This window comes from Chenopodium album, chromosome 20 (genome assembly GCF_948465745.1).
Source record: "Chenopodium album chromosome 20, dcCheAlbu1.1, whole genome shotgun sequence".
NCBI classification, from domain to species: Eukaryota; Viridiplantae; Streptophyta; class Magnoliopsida; order Caryophyllales; family Amaranthaceae; genus Chenopodium; species Chenopodium album.
The window spans coordinates 2,711,338-2,735,685 of NC_137853.1; the positions used below are offsets into that span (position 1 = coordinate 2,711,338).

At 34.1% G+C, this 24,348-nt stretch overlaps 2 protein-coding genes and 1 non-coding gene across 3 annotated transcripts; all 3 read right to left on the reverse strand.

Moving 5' to 3' along the window:
• Positions 1 to 744: 744 nt before the first annotated feature.
• Positions 745 to 816, reverse strand: TRNAC-GCA (transfer RNA cysteine (anticodon GCA)). The gene has a single exon. It is a non-coding gene; the product is annotated as a tRNA-Cys (tRNA).
• A 671-nt stretch (positions 817 to 1,487) lies between these two features.
• Positions 1,488 to 6,229, reverse strand: LOC145599160 (glutamate receptor 2.3-like). Its single transcript, XM_081655571.1, has 5 exons — positions 5,914 to 6,229; positions 3,182 to 4,518; positions 2,784 to 3,096; positions 2,180 to 2,586; positions 1,488 to 1,958 (listed from the first exon to the last, which is right to left on the reverse strand). The coding sequence occupies exons 1-5, from the start codon at positions 6,227 to 6,229 to the stop codon at positions 1,488 to 1,490; spliced, it is 2,844 nt and encodes a 947-aa protein (XP_081511697.1).
• Positions 6,230 to 16,915: 10,686 nt separating this feature from the next.
• LOC145599161 (glutamate receptor 2.2-like) lies at positions 16,916 to 23,079 on the reverse strand. Its single transcript, XM_081655572.1, has 6 exons — positions 22,917 to 23,079; positions 18,662 to 19,998; positions 18,234 to 18,546; positions 17,578 to 17,984; positions 16,983 to 17,265; positions 16,916 to 16,935 (listed from the first exon to the last, which is right to left on the reverse strand). Exons 1-6 carry the CDS (start codon positions 23,041 to 23,043, stop codon positions 16,916 to 16,918), a joined length of 2,487 nt encoding a protein of 828 aa, XP_081511698.1. The 5' UTR covers positions 23,044 to 23,079.
• Between the last annotated feature and the right edge of the window lie 1,269 nt (positions 23,080 to 24,348).

A 24,348-nucleotide genomic window follows, 5' to 3' on the forward strand; every position in this document is an offset into this window, starting at 1 on the left:
TTAATTTGATAATGTGATATGTTGAATGACAGTTTTTGTTTTATCAATACTGTTAACAATGACTTAAGCCTCAATAATTCTATAGCACTGATGGCTTGGTTAGCACTAATATTTTGGTAAATGAAAATTATTTTCTGATCTTGCTTTTTCATCCATCTGTAATAATTTAGGCCATCTGTAATAAATCAATCAGTGAAGCTAATACAGAGTACGCTACTATTGACTAATCAATTCAATGCAAGCTGTAAGTTTGGCAGACTTAACTTTTACTTGGAATTATGATGAATATTCCAAATTGATAATTATGAGTGCACTACTTTTGACTAATAAACTCAATGCAGGGGCTAGTGGCCAACTTTTATGACTAACTTTTACTTGGATTTTTTTATTAATAATTCAATTTGATTATGTGATATGTTGAATGGCAGTTTTTGTTGTATCAACACTGCTAACAATGAATTCAGACTCAATAATTCAATAGCACTGATGGAGTGATGGCTTGGTTAGCGTTGGAAATGTATGATCAAGTTATATTTTGTTCACAAGGCATAAGGCATTTAATATGAGCGTTTTATGTGACAATAAGAAACGATCTATCCTACTCCGAAAGCTTTGCCATAAGGCATTTAATATAGCAGTACATATTCAAAATATTGATACAGTAATAAGTAATTTGCTGGTGTAGAATTCAGAACTCTCAACTCCGAGCCAAAAATGTAGTGTTTTACAAAAATAAACGCTAATAGGGCCCAACCGGGTTCGAACCGGTGACCTATTGATCTGCAGTCAATTGCTCTACCACTGAGCTATGGACCCATTGTTGTTAAACTATTGACATTAAACAATTTATATTGAAAGTTTGTATTGCTACAATATATTATTTCTTCTCTTGATTAATAATCTGAATAAGCATTTAAAACTTTTAATGTATTATTATCTTGAATAAAAATTCTTGTATATTTGTATGATTGATAAAAGAATAGATTATTCTTATATTGTCTCTCATTTATGTACGATTAGATTATAATTGTTTTCAATTGCAACCGCATTCATCTTTGTCAATTGACACTGAATTTAATCTACAATCATAGCTTGCTCATTAGATATTCATAGACTCATGCAGTAGTTCATCTAATCTGTTATAACAGCATAAAGGCCATAAACCCAGGCCCAATCTTAGCATGCATGCTCAATCAAGTTATACTCCATAAAATCTAGAAGCAACACGTTACATATGTTACATAATATCATATCAGATTCAATCTAGCTGTTTGAAAAATTAAATTACATTACGTTACATACTATTGGATTTTGGTATATGCATTATTTTATCTAACAAGATCTAATATGTAACTTTGCCATATGGCAGACTAGTAGGTATTTCTATATCCTTCAAATGTTCTATGCTAGTAGAAAGTATATATATATGTATCCACAGAGTAATGTTACAGTGATCATCTTTTGAGCAGATGAAATGAATGGCTTCATTATTCGCTCATTGGACTAGGAGGGCAGTGCGTATTAGGCATACTTTCAGCTGCATAATCACCGCGATGATTCTCACAACTACGACAACTCTTTTCTAGCTGCTGCTGACTTTTCTTGATGCTAGGGGATGACCGGTCTATCTCATCAAATGTCTTTCCTAGCTCTTTAACTCTAATCCAGAATGAACCGTTAGTCTGTTTCCATATATGCCAATGTTTGGACATGAACTGCACTAGGAATACTACAAGAGCGACAACTGCAGCTAGTCCTGCTATAAGAAACAGTCCCCAGAAGCTCTCAAGTCCAAGACTGAATTCATAATTATAAGAAACATTGTTGCTTGATGAGCTGTCGCAATTGTCTTGTGTGTTGAACCATTCTTTTTCGATTTCTACCATCTTTTCCCCTTCTGTCACGATCAAAATTGCCCTTGAAACATCAGGCACCAGCGGAGACTCTTTAGGAAAAACCTGTATAACCCATGTATACAGTCCTTCAGTCTAATGGAAGATTTGGTTTTATATGATAAAAATCAGAATTGTGAAGAAAGAAAAAAAAATTATATTCTTTAATCAGTCAACCACACAAATTTTTCGTATGAATTTGCATTCTTAAGCTAAAGTTAATGATAAGATTGATTCATGAAAACATAATTGTGCATCCAATTTATGAGATTAGAAAATTTACTTACAAAGCCAAAACCACCAGTCTTGTAAGAAGGTTGTACCATGGAATACTTTTGACAATGTTGTGCTAAGAAAAGCCTCATATATGGAACCTCATCAAAAACTGCGGAAACTCCCCCATTTTTGCTGCCTTTTGACAGTAAATTATCTAGCTCATCGCACGTTTTGTAGGGTTTTAGTTGCTTTTCTTTGAATCCTAGCTGTTTTAAGAGTCCCTCAACAAAGGAGCCCTGCTGATATGCCACAGAGTCCCTGTTTTTAATCAGATCATTTACGTTTTTGACTGCAGGCTGCAACTGCTGGACCGTTAACATAGATGTCAAGCTTGCAGTGTAGCTTTGTGTAAGGATGAGCACCACAAATATCCATACCACCATCACAAACCTTGCTGGATTGCTTAATATATTCTCACCTGTCGCGATATACAAGAATCAATAAGGCTATATCCATATTTTCAAGGTATACCAGGACTACAGGAAACAATTTAAACCTCAGAAAACAGTTGCACATATTTAATACTAATAATTTGAAACAGAGGTAGTAATTATTTTGTAGCTTGTAAAATTAGGAGCTAGCTAAAAAAACACAGGTTAAGATGGAGCAGCTTACTATGTGCAAAGACCATGGTTGAGAATGAATGGTAAAGAGCAGTGCCTGCTTGATGTAAGGGAGGGCCTCGGAACTCTTCGTTCACACGATGTTCAAGAACCCAGATTATGAAAGCAAGTAACACAAAGAAGCAAAATGTCATAACCCAGAGATCCCATGTCAACGGCTTCATAAACAGCCACGCTCTCTTTGTATGGTTCTCTTTCACTGGAACAACCATTGTCACACCAGATTCTGTAAATGGGAGTGTATAATCTATATATTGTGACCTGTTTGCTACTATGGTCACATCTCCAACAACAGCATCATAGTCCTGTCAAATAGGAAAAAATAATGAACTAAATATATAATCTTAATCATACAGAACTGATAAACTCATAAAAGTGTAATGTACTCACCCCAAGATAAACCTGGTAAGTCAAATCATTATAAGAACTCGAGGCCGTCTCTTTCATTTGCCAGAAAGGAACATATTCATAGGAAACATAGTATGGAAGCTTTGCCATAACAGCATCGAAAACATCAATGCAGTAACCAGTGACTCTGGTAGTGTCAGAATCAGGATCTATCTGCACTTTCACAAATTCAGTAAAGCCATCCTTGATAGGAACTCCAATTCTCAACTTTTTGTCACTTGCAGGAATGACCCAGCCTTTAGGAACAGAAAAAGTGTCTCCAGGCCATATGATAGCTCGTAAATTAACCTTCGATGTGGAATATGCAGAACCTGCAGAGAAGTTCCCCTTCAGGTCTTTCATTAGTCCATTCTCTGCAGTCCAAAATCCGACATCTTTCCATCCATTTCCAACCAAATTTATTATTTGGTAGATGGGTGGTTTTAGCTCCCCTTCTTTGTTGAGGCTAAAATCTCCTGCAAGACCTCTGAATTCAGTTTTCGATACAGCTTGGACAAGCTTTGGCCCAATGTTGGAGACTGCGAGATCATCTAGATCAGTTGAAGTGCTATTACTTTTAATCATCTTCGATGAATTGAAGTCGTTAACACTACTAACAAATGCTTCCTCTGCTGCTTTAGCCAGAGCAAAAGTAGCATCATAAGCCCATAAACCATACACATTTGGGTGATCATGCTTAAAATTCATCGACCATCTACTAGTAAAATTCTGAAGCTCTTGTGTCTTTGAAACATAAGTCTTGACACCCAATACACCTTGCATTGCTTCGAGGGCATTATGATCGAATGATTCGAGTAAATCAGTCATCCCATTTGTCAAAATCCAAACATAGTCTTCACTAATCATCCCTGCCTCTTTAGCTTTAAGAAAAAACCGAACTCCTATATTAGGCCACAAATGAACAATGAACACCCTTGTTTGCATTGTTTTCAACTTATACAACTCTTCTAAGATCTGATCATCAGTTGCTATTGGAGAAATGACACTTTGGTATGGCATACGCGCGTTGATCCCTTGTAACATGTCAACAAGATCAGGCATAATGCCTCGGCCATATTCATCATTTCCATGTATTGGGACAACTTCTTTCCAACCAAATGCTTGGATAAGCGCCCCGATGGCTCGTACTTGATGTACATCTTTTTGAGTAGCTCGGATGAAGTAAGGACTTCCTAGAGATGAAAGGAAAGAACTTGTTGCAGAGTATGAGATGATGGGTACTTGAGCCTTTGTACCAAGATTTATCACAAATTGGGTTTCTGTTGATGTAAGTGGCCCTATAATTGCCTTAACTTCAACATCATTGATAAGATGAATGGCTGCACATACATGTTAAATTAATTATAAGATAAAAATTAACATGATATCCTTAATTTTATTATAATTATTATGGAGAATTCCCGTATACGTTAGGATAACTGATAATATAACGTGACATTAATTTTATTTTCAAACTTGTACGTTAATGTATATATTATATCATTATGTGTAATATTACAACTTTCAAGCGTACGTACATAACACATGAAGAAGAGCGTGATAAGATGTAATCAACAAATAAAATCACACCCGGCCCCGTGACCATTTCTAGCGTCAACTTCTTAGTCTTATTCTAATACGAAGTAGCAATTACAAAGAGTCAAAGAAACTAATTAGCTGTTAGCCTGTTAAACTTGTCCTAATCACTATACTTACCAGACGAGTCACTAGATTCTAAATACCTAACTCAAAAAAATTTCATGCATGTTAGTTTATCCTGTTTTGTGTGGGGTTAATACGTAAGATGCCGCTATTTATAAATTAGTAAAGGAAGCTAAATAATGGCATCTCAGTTATTTCAACGACTTTGATCTCGTAACTATGATAAATATATCTGTTTGGACCTTCATTATTGTGTAATCTTAGCTAGCAATCATACGTCATTATTTAGAAAATCAATCATCTTTGTCTAATTGGACATCTAGACCTTTATAGGGAACATAACCAGAGTATATGAAATATCCTAAACCAGTCAATGGTCGTGATCACATCCATACAAAAGATTTAAGTCATCTTTTTAGTAGTTGTTAGAAAATAATATAAGCTCTCAATTTATATAGGATATAACAATGAAAATTAAACTTAAATACTATAGAGGGTCCAAGATAAGCATAAACTCCCTAACATTTTCCTCTTTTGTGGTGGTTTGTATCATCATATGTAAAAATGAAGTATTTGATCTAATTAAATACAAGTATATCTTTATTAAAAAAATTTGGTATACTAAATGGTATCGATGCTCTCCTACATACAAATCCTACGTTGGTCTAAGGTCCTAATAGAACCTACTATACGCCTCATCTGTTAGGAATTAGATTTGAACCTATGAGTGAGTGGAAACTAGAAAAGGATTTCGCTTTTTAAATTTTTAGCTTCTATAAAAGGTCGGAATTTATTTGAACTTATTATGATTAAAATTATGACTTGTGTGAGAGAAATAATGGATGGACTTACACTCTTCAAATTCTTACTTTTTATATCATGCATTACTACACAAAGAATCCAATGATCATATCTAGCTAAACCGATTGAAGCAATCCAGTGATTATAAAATTTGATATTTTCAAAAAAATAAATAAATATATATGTGAACCAACGTAATAATTTTGCAGTATATAAACTGAACTGAAAATATTTCAAAATTAAAAACAGAAGATTTGATTTGATTTACGTACCAGCAGAAGCAGCACTAACAACATCATAATGCTTGTAATCTTTGGTATGTAAAACTAGCCTGGTGTTGTAATTCTGATGAGCATCGTAGAAACTCGAAAGCGCCATTTTTATGCATCTATAACCCATCTGCCCAACCCAATAATCTTGTTCATCCAAGATCAACCCCACATTAACTGGTATAATCTTAAGCATTGATCTCTTTTGCAATAACTTTGTAGCAGCAGTTATTGCAGTAGTTTTGCTATTTCTTGCTAATAATGCTAGTGCTGCGTTTATGAGTAAGAGATTTAAGAAGATTAGACGAATAAATCTCATCTTTGGAACTATTATTGTTTTGCCTTCTAAAGGCTTCTTTGTTTGGCTAGAAATGAGATTTTATGATGTTATATATATATATATATATATATATATATATATATATACAAATCCTAACTAATTTAATACTTCGTATGTATTTCCTCAAAAAAATAAAAAATTAAAAAAAACTTTGTATGTAGTAGGCGGATGAAAATTTTTTCTTGTCCATGTGACGTGTGGCTGAATATTTATATGTATTTCCTGTGTTTCTAAATACTCACAATAGTTTGTTTTTACAACTAATTTTTTAAAACTAACTTTTAAAAATAAATGATGTGTATTAGCAGTTTAGCATGTGTAGTGTATCAATCAAATTGTTGTAAGCATTTAGGAACACATAAAATAATATACTTGTAATTATAATTATAATTATATATATGAAGCACTGCACGTAATAAATTTATTAGTTTATAATAAATTATAGGAAAAATTGCTCCCATAAATCTCAACTTTGCCTCGTCCGCCCAAATTAATCCATACTTTTGATTATTATCTATTGCACCCAACTTTAGGGGGTATTAATTTTCGTTGCACCCAACAGGTCATCTAACCTGATGTAGCAAGTCACCTAGCCACGTGTCAGCGTATGATTGGCTTAAATTTTTTTTTTTTTTAAAAAAATAAAACAAAAAAAAATAAAAAATAAAATAAAAACCCAACAAACCACCCCATACTAGCAGCCAGCCACCACACACCACACCCCCACCCCCACCACGCTGCCGGAAACCCCTCCCCTGCTGTCGGAAACCACCGCCCAACCTTCCCCCTACCTCGAAACCCACCCTTTCCCTTCCCCCACCCCCGAAAACCATTCCGTCCCCCACCCCCGAAAAACCCCTCCCTCACTCCCGGAAACCGCCGCTCAACCCTCCCCCTTCCCTCAAAACTCCCCCTTTCCCTTTCCCCACCCCCGAAAACCCCGCCCCCACCCCTATTTCCTCCGCCACTCCCCTCTCCCCCGCCGTTTTCCGACCCCAATCCCCTTCCCCTTCCCCTTCGTTTTCGCCGTTTCCCCCTCCCTGTCATTTTCGCCCCCTTCGCCTTCATTTCCGACCCGAATCCGGCCTCCCTTCCCCGTCGTTTCCGCCCCCTTCCCCCACTGCCATTAACGGTGGCTGCCGTTAAGGGGTGGCTGGGTTTTATTTTATTTTTTTTTAAATTTTGTTTTTTTTTTTTAAATTTTGTTTTTCTTTTTTTAAAATTTTTTTTTAATTTGACCATTCATGTAGTGACACGTGTCCAAAAACAATGTAACACACAAATGTTGACCGGATTAACCGGTTGCAGGTAAGTTGGGTGCAAGGAAAATTAATACCCCCCCCAAAGTTCGGTGCAATAGATAATAAACGAAAGTTGGGATTATTTTCGGCGGACGAGGCAAAGTTGGGATTTATGGGAGCAATTTTTCCTAAATTATAATATAATAAATTCATTATATTAATCATAATATACAAAGTATTTATAATGTATATAGGATGAATTGATTAGATGAGAATTGAACTTTTAACCCTATTAGAAAATTGCATGGAAAGATGACATTTAATTTGACTCTAGATCAATCTCGATTCTCATTTATATATTCCGATATTTATATAATGTAAAATTTATCACAGGTGTCCGTGTGTAATACGAGTACTTAATTAATGTATGTAGTAAGCTCCGAGAGAGGTTGTATTAATTAACAATTACTAAGTAGCTAGGTCAATCAAGCGATTCAAAGAAAGCCAAAATAGCTCGCTCTTACCCATGCAGCCATGCTGACATGCATGTGGGACTGTGGGTAGTATATCAGTATATGCAAGGTCAAGCAACTAAACATGAATTATTACTACCTCTGTTATCTTATATTTGCATCTAAACATGAAATACTATGTACAGTACCTCAGCTTTTAATTTTATCAATTGCGATTATAGAGGGTTATACGGATCACTAAGCAAAATTTGTTTATCAATATCAATTCAAATAAAGAGAATTAAAAAAAAAAACAAAGAGATCAGATGCACGTGCAGTGTTAAGGAAAGATATAGAGAGAGAAATGACAACTTAAATGAAAAGAATTATTTGTTGCAAATAATATGAGACATTCATTTTTGTCAAATGTGGCAAATAACATGAAATGAGTGTAGTATAATTTCATTAGGCAGTGGACTTAATAATAAAAACTTTTGTGTACAATAACATATGACCAATTAATAATGTTTCATTCTCTCCACCTTAGAATAATTGACACGATTTTTAGTAACTTATGAAAAACAAAGTTTATGTTGTTAAAAAGGTACTCGATATATACATGTTTATAATATTAACTTTTTTTAAATATTTTTTACCAATACTTAAGGACAAGCTGATATTGCATTGGCATGTGTATCATATTTAACTATGTTAACTATTTTGGGACGGTGAGAGTAAAAAGTTAGTGTTAACTCAAAGTTAGCTAGGTACGGAAATGGGCTTTGAGGAAGGGGGGAGGTTGAGTAATTATCTCAATTGAACTAGTGGCTATGGATGACAAGCAACTATATAATTTGCTGTCTTAATTCTTAATTATATTGGTTTTAGGATTAGGGTAATACTACTTAGGATTTAAATGAATCTATATAGATTAATATTCTGCATTTATTATTTTGTGACCGGTTATACACTTGTACCACATACATGGTGTAATTTAATGATATAATGTTCAAATGTTGATCTGAAAAATAGACCTCCCAACTATCACTACAATTACGTGTAAGTATCTCACCTTGGTTAAAAAAGAGAGAGTTAATCACTTTATAAGGCTAAGGGGCTTCCTCTTTTGCCATATGATTTTGGGACGCAACCTCCTAATTTGAACTTATAAATTGGACTCTATTTCTTGGTTTGCTGGCGTAGCCCAAACTCGTATTTAACATGAATTCTTATTTACTCAAAACGAATTAGTCAAAATATAACTTTAATTGTACAAGGTATATATGCACATTTTACTACAGAACGCATGATTTGATATGCATGTCTTTGTGCATGTTTATCCTTATTAAAGCCAAGTTGTACTGTTATAGCCTAAGCACAATGGCATCAACATACTTAATTTTAAGCTTGTATCATCTTGACCTTCCTCGGGAAAAAATGAAGATAGTCTTAAGAAAGAACAAAACAAGAAGCTAAGAGTCAAAGAACCTCTAATTCTTTATTAAACTTAGTCTTTAATAATAATTAATTACAATCAATAAAATTTTGTTGTACTTTAGTAAAACAGTCATTGAATTCCTAAATGTGTTCTCACTTGTCAACTAACCCTAGCAAGCAGCATTGTATATTACACTTAGCTTGATTGACCTTTCAATTAAACTTGTAATTAAATATTAATTCCCCACCTAAATAAGAGATTAAGACGAAATAGTAGAGCGAATTATATATAGATTAGGTAATAATTCTTGTTTTAGAATATAAATTATGATGTCTAATGAAAGAAAGGGCAAGGAATAAGTCAAGAACACATTTGAATATTCCTTGAAGAATAGCCAATAATCTGGGTTGACCAGTTTTCTAATCATTCTGTCAAGTTATATCAATTTTTTGGGAATACATATATTAAGAAGACTAGAAGAGTAATTCTTTATTGAGTGTTGACTGAACCCCCTAACTGTTTCTTCATTATTTGCAAGTAGTCCAATTGGGCATAGATAAACCCTAGGTTGCATGGAAATGAAAATGAAAACGAAACACGAAATTAAAACGCTAATTTTAAAAATAAGAAATATGTGAATTGAAAATTAATATAAAATTCACTCTAAAAAAAATATTACTGAGTGTATTATTCCTTAATAAAAGAGGGAGAAGATTTGATAATATATAGAGTGAGAACAAGAATTATATATCAATTGGCCTATGGGCTTTACTTAGGAGAATGGGTGTCCCAAAAGATTGAATTTTTTTTGTGAGAAAACATTTTTTCCTAAAATCAAATATGTATTTGATCCATATGTACTGTTTTGTTGAAGTTTCATAGCCCTGAGTTTCAATTTGAAAACGAAAATATGTCAAAGATGGAAACACTGGCTCCAAACCCAAACAGAGTTTACGACATGCATTATATTCTACACTCACTTATAAGTGGGCTACAATGGGATTCAACACTCCCCCTCACTTATGAGTGTCCTTAGAACTTCAGAGCTAACTGGATAAGGCCGGATCAATAATCCTCTTAGGGGCTGGATATCCTGTCGAGGTAAATCCTTATCCAGTTTAGAAGAGACCCGAAACCCGGGCTCTGATACCATGTTAAATTTCGAAACAATGTGAAATGGGCCTGGGCAACCCGAACAAGGAGGAGGAGAGTTAGGCCCACAAATAAGGCTTTGGAGCTTCCATACTAAAACCAATTGGCAATAGTAGGAGATACTCCTTTACCTTATAAAGTAAAACCTTCTCTCCTCTTTCTCCAATGTGGGACACTCATAAGTGGGTTACAATGGGATTCAACATTTGTGATGAATTTGAGATGTCAAATTAATTGTGCAATAAGTATAAAAAATTTGGGATCGATTCTTATTCGATTAGGTCAAAGGGAGTATTAAATTTGGGTAACGCGAGTCAATTAAGTGTCTTCATACAGATTGATCGCAAATTTACCAAACCAAGCCAAAGGCCTATTTTGATCACTTTGGATGGCAATATAAAGTTTATTGCAAACACATAAAAGAGACGATTAATATGTTAACTAATCCATGATAACCAATATAAAAAAAAAAAAAAAAAAAAAAAAAAAAGACCTACTTGTATACTACATGGACCATTTCGGTAAATTTCTTTAGTACGAGGGACAAAAAACTATCAGCTCCTACAGAGATGAATATACTTACGTACCTACCGACACCATCTACAAGAACAATAACATTTTAAATTGTTGTCAAAAAAAAAAAAACAAATTGACAATAGTTGCCCAATTATTCAAGAACTGAATAACTAATGATGGGATTGATGGGTTAGGGTTTTGACTAGGATAAAGGAGAATAAGGGTGTCAGCTTATTACAAAGTTACTAGAGTTATTACATACTTTCCTAATCCTGGCCTACTAGGCTTTTAAAAAATAAACTAAAGAGTTGAAATATTTAATTAAAGTGATTGTCAATTTGTCATATTTGTCAACCCACTTAAATGATATCTTTTCTCTAAAAATAAATAAATAAATAAATAAAAATTTAAAAAATAAAAAAAATAAATAAACAATAAAATTAAAAAAAAATAAAAAAATAAAAAAAAAATAAAAACTTGAACTATAAATCTAATTGTCTAGTATACATGTAGGAATATCCGTCAGCAAGCTAGCAAAAAGATCAATAATCTAGTGTAACTGTTGCTAATCTTCCAAGAAATAACAAGGTATTTGCATTGTTCAATTTATCATCAAACTTAATAAAAATCTCTTTTTTTTTTTTATTTGACAAAAATAATAATCTTCAAAATATGAAAACGATTGAATGGCTTAATGTATTCTTCGTAATTTCCTTTCAATTTTTTTTTCTCTAAAGTCAACTTAATTATTGTGATTCATTCATGAGTCATGACAAATTAATTAGCTAATTAAAAAACTTTTTAAAAAAATTAGATTGGATGATGCAATACTTGTAATAATTTTATTAGTCTTTAAAGAAACTCCTATGATTGACGACTTGGTCAATTCATGATGAATTCTTCCCCAAAAGGGCCAATACATAAGGTTAGTAACTTGATTTATTTATTTATTTGACGTACTAATTGAATATTTGAATAAAATATATCAAGTTACAAAAATGATCAAAGGTGAAGCAATGAACACATCACTTCCCTTCAAAAAAAAAAAAAATGAACACATCACTTAAAATAATTGATTTTTTAAAGGGTAAGCTAGCAAATTTATAATCAATCAATAAACTGCCACGAGCATATAAAGAGATAGCTCATGACGGTAATGGCTCCACCCCAAATGAGACTAACTTAGGGCCTGTTCATATTTACTGAATTGAGCTGAACTGAACTGATTGGAGCTGAACTGAACTGATTGAACTGAACTGAGCTGAAATGAATATTTTATGTGAGAGGAAAATTAAGAGCTGAACTGAACTGAAATGATTGGAACTGAACTGAACTGAACTGATTGGAGCTGAATTGAAGTGAACTGAAATTAAGTAAATATGAACAAGCTAGCCCTTAGCCAAATATAAGCTATAAGATTGCCTTCCTTTCTAATATAAGATCACGACAAAATATATATCCTCCAACAAAGTTTTGACGGACAATTGATTACTCTATTATTATGTCTTTATGGGCATGTTCTCATTGACTGAACTCAGCTGAACTGAACTGAACTGAACTGAACTCAACTGCACTGAACTGAACTGAACTGAACTCAGCTGAACTGAACTGAACTGAACTGAAATGAATATTTTATAAGAGAAGGAAATTAGGAGCTGAACTGAACTGAGCTGAACTGAACTGAACTGAACTCAGCTGAACTGAACTGAACTGAACTGAATTTCAACGTAAGAGAACAGGCCCTATATCTGTGTTGCCTGCTTACAAAATACGAATAGCCACTGCTATTGAAAATTATGTGAATAACCATAACATTTGTATATAAGGAACTATAGATACTAGTAGTATTAGTATATATAATCAAGGGTAAATTTGTAATGAGCAATAATGGGTATGTTTTAAAATATTATCTTAATGGTAACCTTTTTTTTTTTTTTTTTGATGGAAAACGCATCAAGTGAATATATTAATCAAGGGACAAAGTGTCCGAAAATACATAAGGAGAAACTTCTGAAGGGCAATGGTTGACCCACAATCGCTCAACTCCAAATGGTAACCTAGTTTAGATTTTTTTTTTTTTTTTTTTTTTTTTTTTTTTTTGGGGGGGGGGGGGGGGACAAAAACCTAGTTTAGTTTAATGGGGACGCTACATCTTTCTCAACTTTAAGCATTAAGCCTATTTGTAGGATTATAATTATCATTGGGCTGGGCCTAAGTTGTTAGAAGGGCCAAATTCTTTAAATATTGAGTAGTATTTAAGTGGCCCATTTTTCTATCCAAACATTTATAAAGTACTTTTTTTTATAAATATATACGTATACAAAATGTGTACTATTTGGTATACTGATTGACCTTACATCAGTACCCTTTTTTTTTTTTTTTTTGACAAAGGATTGTTTTTTTTTTTTTGAAGGTACATCAGTACTTATATAGTAATAGATTTTAATATTTTAACCTCATTTAAGAATAAAATTAATTAACCGTTTATATAACAGCAGACTCATTTATGGAACATGTATATTTTCTATCGTGAATTATTATAACGTACAATGATTGGTATTTGTGTTTCATATCACAAATTAAATAAAGTGTGAAAATATTACATTGTTATGGAATCTGTAATTATCCTTTGTGATCCATTGATTTGCAGGTTTTGTATACCTGGGTTCACCGATATACAACTCCATGATTTTCAATCGAGATTCTAACTAGAAAGTTATAAACTAAGTAAATAAAAAATAAAATAAAAAAGATATACTCTTAGATCAGAGTCTATGAATAATACTTAATCTATATCTAAACTTAACAAACTTGTTTAGAAATAAATTTCGATTTTCAAACATAAAAATCTATGTTCAAATTTAACAATCTTCATCAAAATGTATTTCAACTTTGGGAAATTCTCATTGGTAGCCGCCTACTTTTGCATATATCCAATGGTACTATGGTAGCCACTTTGTATATGAATTATCTTTGGTATCCTCCTACTTTTTAAATATTACTTTTATAACCTTATTTAGCTTAAACCGTTAACTGACTGTTAAGTTTAACCAAGGTTAGTTTTAAAATAATTAAAAATACTTAACTAAGGTTAGTTGTATCATATTTTACTTTATCTTAAAAAAAATAATAATAACCACCCCTCCCACAACAAACCCAACAACCACCCTCCCTCTCCCTCTCCCCCTCCACTGCCGGCGTCGGCACCAACGCCCATTTCCCGACACCTCGGGCTCAATTTCCAACACTCCAGCCCCAATTCTTGACACCCCAGGCCCTACTCCCTCACGCACCAAGTCCGCAACATCAGCCAGCAATCGGACAGTTCCCCATAACCGCCACTCTGCTGAACAACCAACCACCGTCACACCAACCTGCAATCAACATCACCACACCGCCTCACTACCGAGCAGCACTGCTAGCCCATAATCTATAGTTGTAAGCTTCAATTTTAGCCCAAATCAATTGATTCGATTAAGCCAAGGACCAAGTTTTTTTTATCTTGTTGATGATAATGCTAACTGATGGTGATGGTCGGTGAGGACAATTGATGATGGATGAATGATAAGAAGAACAACTTTGATTTTGGGGATTTTAATTTCATAGAAAAAGAGAAAGTGTATTGGTGGTTGTGATGGATTAGGGGGGACGAGGAAGGACGACTGAGGGTTGGGGGAAGGGAAGCCGGAGTCAGTGGAAGGGGCAGCCGAAGTCAGTGGGAGGAAGTAGAGGGGGAGATGGGACTGGGGGCGGGAAGTGGTTGGGCTAGTGGGTGGGTGGAGCGAGGAGGGATATTTTATAATTAAAATTAATTATTTGGGAAATTCTCATTGGTAGCCGCCTACTTTTGCATATTTCCAATGATAGTCACTTTGTATATGAATTATCTTTGGTAACCTCTTATTTCCAATGGTGTTAAATATCGCCAACAAAAATGATCAAAATCGCCGACATTAATTAGTGTGAATGGACAACCATGCCCTTAGTACTTCACCACTATCTTCTTTTTTGCCACTAATCACTAACAACTTGACACCACCACCCTAATCGGTGATGACCACCACCGCGACCAGCAACCCACCACATTCCCTCGCCGATAGGAAGGCGGTGGTTTTTTATTTCCGACAATCGTGGTAATCGGAGCCCAAAATCAATTCACTCCACGGTAACCGGTTTTGGGCTCCGGTTACCGTGGTAATCGTTTACCATGCACGATAACCGGAGCCCAAAATCGGTTACCAGGCACGATAACCGGCGCCCAAAACCGGTTACCATGCCCGATTTCGGGCTCCGGTTACCGCTATTTCCGGAAATTAAAAAGAACACTGCCTTCCCGCCGACGAGGGAAGGTGGTGGTTTGTCATTGAGGGGATATGGTTGGTCGTCGGTCAGGGTAGTGGTGGTTGTCGCCGGTTGGAAGGGGTGGTGGGTTTGCCGGGAAGGAAAAATTGGTGGTTATATAGTAAGGACATGGTTGTCCACTCACACCAAATGTTGGCAGTGGTGATCATTTTGGACGGAAATGTTTAGCAATCCACAACTTAAAAAACCCTCTCTTCTCTCTTCTCTCTCCTCTTTCTGATGACTGCTATAAACCCAGTTTTACCATTTTTGGTAAGAAATCAAAACACCATTTTCCCAGAAAAACACCCAGAAGAAGAAGAAGAAGAAGAAGAAGAAGGAGGAGAGAGAAAGAGAACAATGTTCTACTCACAGTGTCTTTATCAAGTAAAGGACCATTGGGTGCTATTTGGGTTGCTGGTTATTTCTTCAAACGTCTCAAAAAACGTCAAATTACTGACACTGATATCATCACTTCTGTTGGTTTGTATTCTTCTTTTGTTCTCTCTATTTTCAATTGTTATTATGATTTACTGGTTTTGTTTTGTGTTAAGTTTTTGGGTTTGTTGGAAATTGTCAAATTGATTTGAGTTTTATGGTGTTTGTTTGATTGTAATTTGTTGTACATTTTGTGATGTTGTTTTAGGGTTTGACTTTGAAAGTTTAGAGATTTAGTGAGCATTTTTTGCCTAATTTTTGATTTATTGTTAGATTGTTGGTCATTTTTTGTCAAATTGTTGAAATGGGGGGAAAACTGTCATTTGGGTAAGTTTGATTTTCTCTCATTGTTGCTCATTTGGTTGTTATTTTCCTGAAAATTAATTTATTGTGGTGATTTGTGATGATTTTGTTGGTGGTTTTGTGAGGATTTTTAATTTGTTAAAATTTCATAATTCTGGCAAATAAGGATCCCCTTTTGTTATTTTGTGAGAAATTAATGCGTAATGTTGTGTTGGAAATTATCTTGTTTTTGCTTCATTTGAGGGTTAAAGTGAGCAAAAATTTCATGTGGGTTATATATCAGAAATGTTTTTACTCCACCAGTTAATGTTGTTTCAAAAAATGATTATTGTGCGATCCTGTTAACTCCTGTTAAGTAGGTTGAAACACTCAATTAAGTTATACTCTGTATAATCTAGAAGCAACACGTTACATATGTTACATAATATCAGACCAAATTCGATCTAGCTGTTTGAAAAATTAAATTACATTACGTTACATACGATTGGATTTTGGTATACCCATTATTTTATCTAACAAGATCTAATATGTAACTGTGCCATATGGCAGACTAGTAGGTATTTCTATATCCTTCAAACGTTCTAGGCTAGTAGTAAGTATATATGTATCCACAGAGTAATGTCACAATGATCATCTTTTGAGCAGATCAAATGAATGGCTTCATGATTCTCTCAATGGACTAGGATGGCAGTTCGTATTAGGCATACTTTCAGCTGCATCATCACCACGATGATTCTCACAAGTACGACAGCTCTTTTCTAGCTGCTGCTGAATTTTCTTGATGCTAGGGGATGACCGGTCTATCTCATCAAATGTCTTAAACAGTTCTTTGAGTCCATTCCAAATTGAACCGTTATTCTGTTTCCATATATGCCAATGTTTGCACATGAACTGCACTAGGAATACTACAAGAGCGACAACTGCAGCTAGTCCTGCTATAAGAAACAGTCCCCAGAAGCTCTCAAGTCCAAGACTAAATTCATAATTATAAGACACATTGTTGCTGGATGAGCTGTCACAATTGTCTTGTGTGTTGAACCATTCTTTTTCAATTTCCACCATCTTTTCCCCTTCTGTGACACTCAAAATTGCCCTTGAAACATCGGGCACCAGAGGAGACTCTTTAGGAAAAACCTGTATGATCCATGTATATAGTCATTCCGTCTGATGGCCGGTTTGTTTATATATGACGAAAATCAGAAATGAGAAGAAAGCAGACACATTTACTACACAGCATAGTGTATTGCAATAAGTCAATCACATGAATGATTCATATGAATCTGCACCTTATGCTAAAGTTAATGATTAAGATTGATAACTATAAAATATAATTGTGGATCAAATGTTATTGAGTAATACTAATCTTGTTCTGTAGGACGGTCAATTAAGACAGTTATAACAAAATCCGGAGTAGTAAGTATAAATGAGATAAGATGAAGTACTTACAAAGCCAAAACCACCAGTCTTGTAAGAAGGTTGTACCATGGAATACTTTTGACAATGGTGTGCTAAGAAAAGCCTCATATATGGAACCTCGTCAAAAACTGCAGAAACACCCCCATTTTTGCTGCCTTTTGACAGTAACTCGTCTAGCTCATCGCACTTTTTGTAGGGTTTTAGTTGCGCTTCTTTGAATCCTAGCTGTTTTAAGAGTCCTTCAACAAAGGAGCCCTGCTGATATGCTACAGAGTCCCTGTTTTTTATCAGCTCATTTATGCTTTTGACTGCAGGCTGCAACTGTTGGACCGTTAACATAGATGTCAAGCTTGCTGTGTAGCTTTGTGTAAGGATGAGCACCACAAATATCCATACCACCATCACAAACCTTGCTGGATTGCTTAAAATATTCTCACCTGTTCGCGATATACAAGAATCAATAAGGTTATACCAGGACTGCAGGAAACGATTTTAACCTCAGAAAACAGTTGCACAAATTTTGTACTACCTCTATTTCAAATTATTTGTAAACGATTATTCATCTTCTTTACTCACACTTTATGTCAAATCGTTGCAAATAATTTGAAACAGAGGTAGTAATTATTTTGTAGCCTGTAAAATTAGGAGCTAGCTAAAAAAACACGGGTTAAGATGGAGCAGCTTACTATGTGCAAAGACCATGGTTGAGAATGAATGGTAGAGAGCAGTGCCTGCTTGATGTAAGGGAGGGCCTCGGAACTCTTCGTTCACACGATGTTCAAGAACCCAGATTATGAAAGCAAGTAACACAAAGAAGCAAAAGGTCATAACCCAGAGATCCCATGACAGCGGCTTCATAAACAACCACGCTCTCTTTGTATGGTTCTCTTTCACTGGAACAACCATTGTCACACCAGATTCCGTAAATGGGAGTGTATAATCTATATATAGTGATCTGTTTGCAACTATGGTCACATCTCCAACAACAGCATCATAGTCCTGTCAAATAGGAATTTGTGAATTATTAGTTTATTAGTTCCTAATATAGAAACATTTATAATCTTAATCATACGGGAACTAAGCTGATATACTCGTAAAAATGTTTTGTACTTACCCCAAGATAAACCTGGTAAGTCAAATCATTATAAGAACTCGAGGCCGTCTCTTTCATTTGCCAAAAAGGAACATATTCATAGGAAACATAGTATGGAAGCTTTGCCATAACAGCATCGAAAACATCGATGCAGTATCCAGTGACTTTGGTGGTGTCAGAATCAGGATCTTTCTGCACTTTCACAAATTCAGTAAATCCATCCTTGATAGGAACTCCAATTCTCAACTTTTTGTCACTTGCAGGAATGACCCAACCTTTAGCAACAGCAAAAGTGTCTCCAGGCCATATGATAGCTCGTAGATCAACCTTCGATGTAGAATATGCAGAACCTGCAGAGAAGTTTCCCTTCAGGTCTTTCATTAGTCCATTTTCAGCAGTCCAAAATCCGACATCTTTCCATCCATTTCCAACCAAATTTATGATTTGGTAGATGGATGGTTTTAGTTCACCTTCTTTGTTGAGGCTAAAATCTCCTGCAAGACCTCTGAATTCAGTTTTCGATACAGCTTGGACAAGCTTTGGCCCAATGTTGGAGACTGCAAGATCATCTAGATCAGTTGAAGTGCTATTATTTTTAATCATCTTCGATGAATTGAAGTTGTTAACACTACTAACAAATGCTTCCTCTGCTGCTTTAGCCAGAGCAAAAGTAGCATCATAAGCCCATAAACCGTACACATTTGGGTGATCATGCTTAAAATTCATCGACCATCTACTAGTAAAATTCTGAAGCTCTTGTGTCTTTGAAACATAAGTCTTGACACCCAGTACACCTTGCATTGCTTCGAGGGCATTATGATCGAAAGATTCGAGCAAATCAGTCATCCCATTAGTCAAAATCCAAACATAGTCTTCACTCATCATCCCTGCCTCTTTAGCTTTAAGAAACAACCTAATTCCTATATTAGGCCACAAATGAACAATAAACACCCTTGTTTGCATTGTTTTCAACTTGTACAATTCTTCTGAAATCTGATCATCGGTTGCTAGTGGATTAATTACACTTTGGTATGGCATACGCACGTTGATTCCTTGTAACATGTCTACTAGATCAGGCATAATGCCTCGACCATATTCATCATTACCATGTATTGGCACAACTTCTTTCCAACCAAACGCTTGGATAAGCGCCCCGATGGCTCGTACTTGATGTACATCTTTTTGGGTAGCTCGGATGAAGTAAGGACTTCTTAGAGATGAAAGGAAAGAACTTGTTGCAGAGTATGAGATGATGGGTACTTGCGCCTTTGTGCCAAGATTTATCACAAATTGGGTTTCTGTTGATGTATGTGGCCCTATAATTGCATGAGCTTCAGCATCATTGATTAGATGAATGGCTGCAACACACAAATTAACAAATTAATCGGCACATCTCTTAAAATTTGCACTACGCTATACTACTGTGAATATAAAAAGGCATGCATATCATACACTGCTTTACATAGAAATATAAATTTTTAGAACATCATAAAAAAAAAAAAGAATTTAAATAAATAAAAAAAATACTAATTATACTGATTTACGTGTAATTTTTCATTAATTCCTAATTTTATACAATTTTCAAAAGTGAATTTAATGATTATATATAGCCTCAGTGCTATATAAAACAATACACTACATTTTGGAAAATGTTATATGTAGCTGTTAGGGCTATATATAACCATTAAATACACACTAGAAAATCGTACTCCTATAAATTTAGGAAATCATAAAAATAAATACTCCGTATTGTACTACTCGTAATTATAATGATTTACGTATATTATTGTTATTAATTCCTAATTTATACATACTCATACAATTTTTAAGAATGCTTTAATGCTATATATAGCTAGCCTTTACTCCTTTAGGGCTATATAAAACATTAGGTACCCGTACCCTATATATGTTAGGACCGACATTGATTTTATTTTCCAACTTGCATGTAGCCATGCATAATTAATTAATTATTAATGCATATTGCATCGTTATGTACTTATGTGTAATATTACATCTTTAATTTCTAACGTACTTAACACATAAAGTTAAATTACACCCGGTGACCGTGTCTAGCCCGCGTAAACTTCAAAGTCTTATTCTAATACTCGTACTAAAAGTAGTAGCAATTATTGAGAAACTAATTAGCTGTTAAACTTGTCCTTATCACTGCAGTTACCATAAGAGTCACTAGATTCTAAATACCTAACTTAAAAATTTTGCATGCATGTTAGTATATCCTATTATTGTGGAGATAATATTACATACTCCCTCTGTCCCTAAATTACATTCCTCTTTGGAAATTTACACGGGAATTAAGAAGGGAAGAATAAGACAAATAACAATAATTAGATAATGCAATGGGAAGTACAAAAATAGATGAGTTATTACTCATGATAAGTCATCAATCCTTTGCAAAAGAAAAGGACCAATCACATGCTCCTAATTAAAATTTTTTAACAAATCATATTCATTGTAATTTGGCACAAGGATTATGAGTGAGATTAGGTAAGGATGAGTGAGAATGCATTAAATATAAAACTGAAAAAGAGAGTTAATTTACTAAAAAAAACTTACCAAAAAAAGAAAGGAGGAATGTAATTTTGAAATACCAAAAATAGAAAGGAGGAATGTAATTTAGGGACGGAGGGAGTACAATTATAAATTAATTAAGGAAGCTAAATAACGGCATCTTAATTATTTCAACGACATTGATCTCGTAACTATGACCAAAAAAAAATTATTTGGACCTTAATTATTGTATAATCTTAGCTAGCAAATCAAACATCATTATTTAGAAAATGAATTGTTTGTGTGTAATTGGACAACTAGACCTATATAGAAAACATAATCCGTGTATGAAATACGACCCTGAAGTCCTGAACTAGTCAATGGTTGTGATCACCTCCATACAAAATATTAAAGTCATCTTTTTTATACAGTAGTTATTAAGATATTAATATTCCCTCCGTTCCAAAAAGAACGACTCAATTGGCCAAAACTTTGTCCCAAAAAGAATGACATATTTGCATTAAATCACACACCAATTTGCTACAATATTTGTGCAAAATTAGCTTCCCCATATAAAAATTTGATTTTCCATGTTATTTTATTACTTTCTCTCTCTATTTTTTCACAAACCCCATGTAAATTTATATTTCCAATATACTTTTACTTCTTTTTACTTAACTTCCTTAATACCCGCGTAATCAACCCAAATGGATCTTTCCTTTTTGGGACGAAGGGAGTATATAATAAGGTCTCAATTTATATAGCATATAACAATAAAAATTAAAATTATACTTCGTATAATATAGATCGAGGTTTTAAAATAAGCATAAATTCCTTAGCATTTTCCTCTTCTATGGTTTGTAATTTGTATCATCGTATATTCGTATGTACTATGTAAAATTGTAAATAATGAAATCATTCTTGTCGTAAATTTATTTCTAAAAAAAATAAATAAATAAAATTGGTATACTAAATTTTATGGATGCCCCCCTGTAATTCCTACATTGATCCAAATAGAACCTACATACGCCTTTCCTTTTAGGAACTACATTTGAACCTACAAACGATTTCGCTTTTTATTTTTTTAGTTTCTCTAAAAAGGTCGGGAATTTGAACCTACAAACTTGTGACAAAATAAATGAAGGGCTTTACACTCATCAACTTCTAACCTTTTTTATTTAAAAAAAAAAAAAAAAAAAAATCATGCATGCATTATATCAAGAAGCCAAAAATCACATATATATCACAAAAATAAATAAATAAATAACATAAAAAATTAAAATTAAGATTAAAAAATTAAAAATAAAATTATTGAAGCATGCGTTATATATGTATGATAAGGTCTATTATGGGTCTGAGCCGCACCCCTCACGGGAGAGTGCAAGTCCACTACTTTACAAGATCAAGAAATGCGGTTTTAACTCTTAGTATTATATAGCGGTGGTAACTCTTGAATTCTTTCAGTGTGAAATTCCATTACCACTATACTCCCCCTTTAGTTTTTTTTAGTTTTTTTTTTTTTTTTTTTTTAGTGTGGGACAAGAAATGTTCATATGTGGGTTGTTTATGTGCTCAACAGATACACCAGAAAGTATAAATTACGAGGCCAAATAGAAGGTGATCGATCTTAGTTCAGGATGTTCCAGAGATCATAGATTTCGTTATAAAAAAAAAAAAAAATATATGTGAACCAAATACAATAATTAAATATTGTTAATATAGAACAAAATAAAAACAAAAACAAAAACAAATGGTTTGATTAACGTACCAGCAGCAGCAGCACTAACAACATCATAATGCTTGTAATCTTTAGTGTGTAAAGCTAGCCTGGTGTTGTAATACTGATGAGTATCGTAGAAGCTCGAAAGCGCCATTTTAATGCATCTGTAACCCATCTGCCCAACCCAGTAATCTTGTTCATCCAAGATCAAGCCCACATTAACTGGGATAATCTTATGCATTGATTTCTTTTGCAACAACTTTGTAGCAGCAGATATTGCAGTAGTTTTGCTATTTTTTGCTAATAATGCTAGTGCTGCGTTTATAAGTAAGAGCTTTAAGAAGATTAGGCGAAGAGACCTCATCTTTGGATCGGAACTGTTATTGTTTAGCCTTCTAAGGCTTCTTTGTTTGGCTCGAATTAAGATTTTACGATGTTATAAACTTATTTATATATATATACATGTCCTTAGTAGGCGGAGTATTAAATGAAAATTCGAATTTTTTCTTGCCCATGTGACGTGTGGCAGAATATATCTACTACGTAATTGTATACCTTTTTTTGAGGGCCGTAATTGTATACCCTCGTTTCCAAGTACTTGATATAGTTTGATTTTGTGCACTAACTTTAATTTGATAAAAAAAATTTAACTAGATTTAGGGCCTGTTCGTATTTACTGAACTGAGCTGAACTAAACTGAACTGAACTGAACTGAACTGATTGGAACTGAACTGAACTGAACTGAACTGAATTGAGCTGAAATGAATATTTTATGTGACAGGGAAATTAAGAGCTGAACTGAACTGAACTGAACTGATTGGAGCTGAACTGAACTGAAATTAAGTAAATGTGAACAGACCCTTAATTGTTAGAAGACCAACTCAACCAAAAGCTTAAGTTGATGGTTGAGGCCTAGAAATATGTTTTATACTCTATCATTAATTATAAAAAATTAAATGGAATTATATATATATGTGCGTGTTAGAAAATAGAAGATGATCGATTAATGTAGGTAATGTGTTTGATAAGCATGGAACATAAGCGGCAATATAATACATAAAACATGAATTTGATAAATAAAGTCAAAAATAAATGAGATGAATACAGATATATGTGGTTTGGTCAACATGACCTACGTCTATAAGGTAAGGGATGGTATTTTCGATCTTATTAGCTTTTCATGGAAGGTAAACAAGAGACACAATAACACTCTCCATCTCACAAAATTTCTCAATGGAATTACATATTGGCTTGAATTGGTTCAGCTAATCAATTTTTTAGCACTTTTAATTGTCCACCCAATAGTTCATTATATAACATAAGAAAACCCTAAATTATTCCCCAAGGAATATCATTAGTAGCCGTCATTGCATAAACAAACCCGAAAATAGAAAGCAAAAACGTCTTCATTCGACCAGGCACAAATTTGCTATATATGTAGGGCACGTATGTGTCCCTTCCCCGGCTTCAACAATATTTC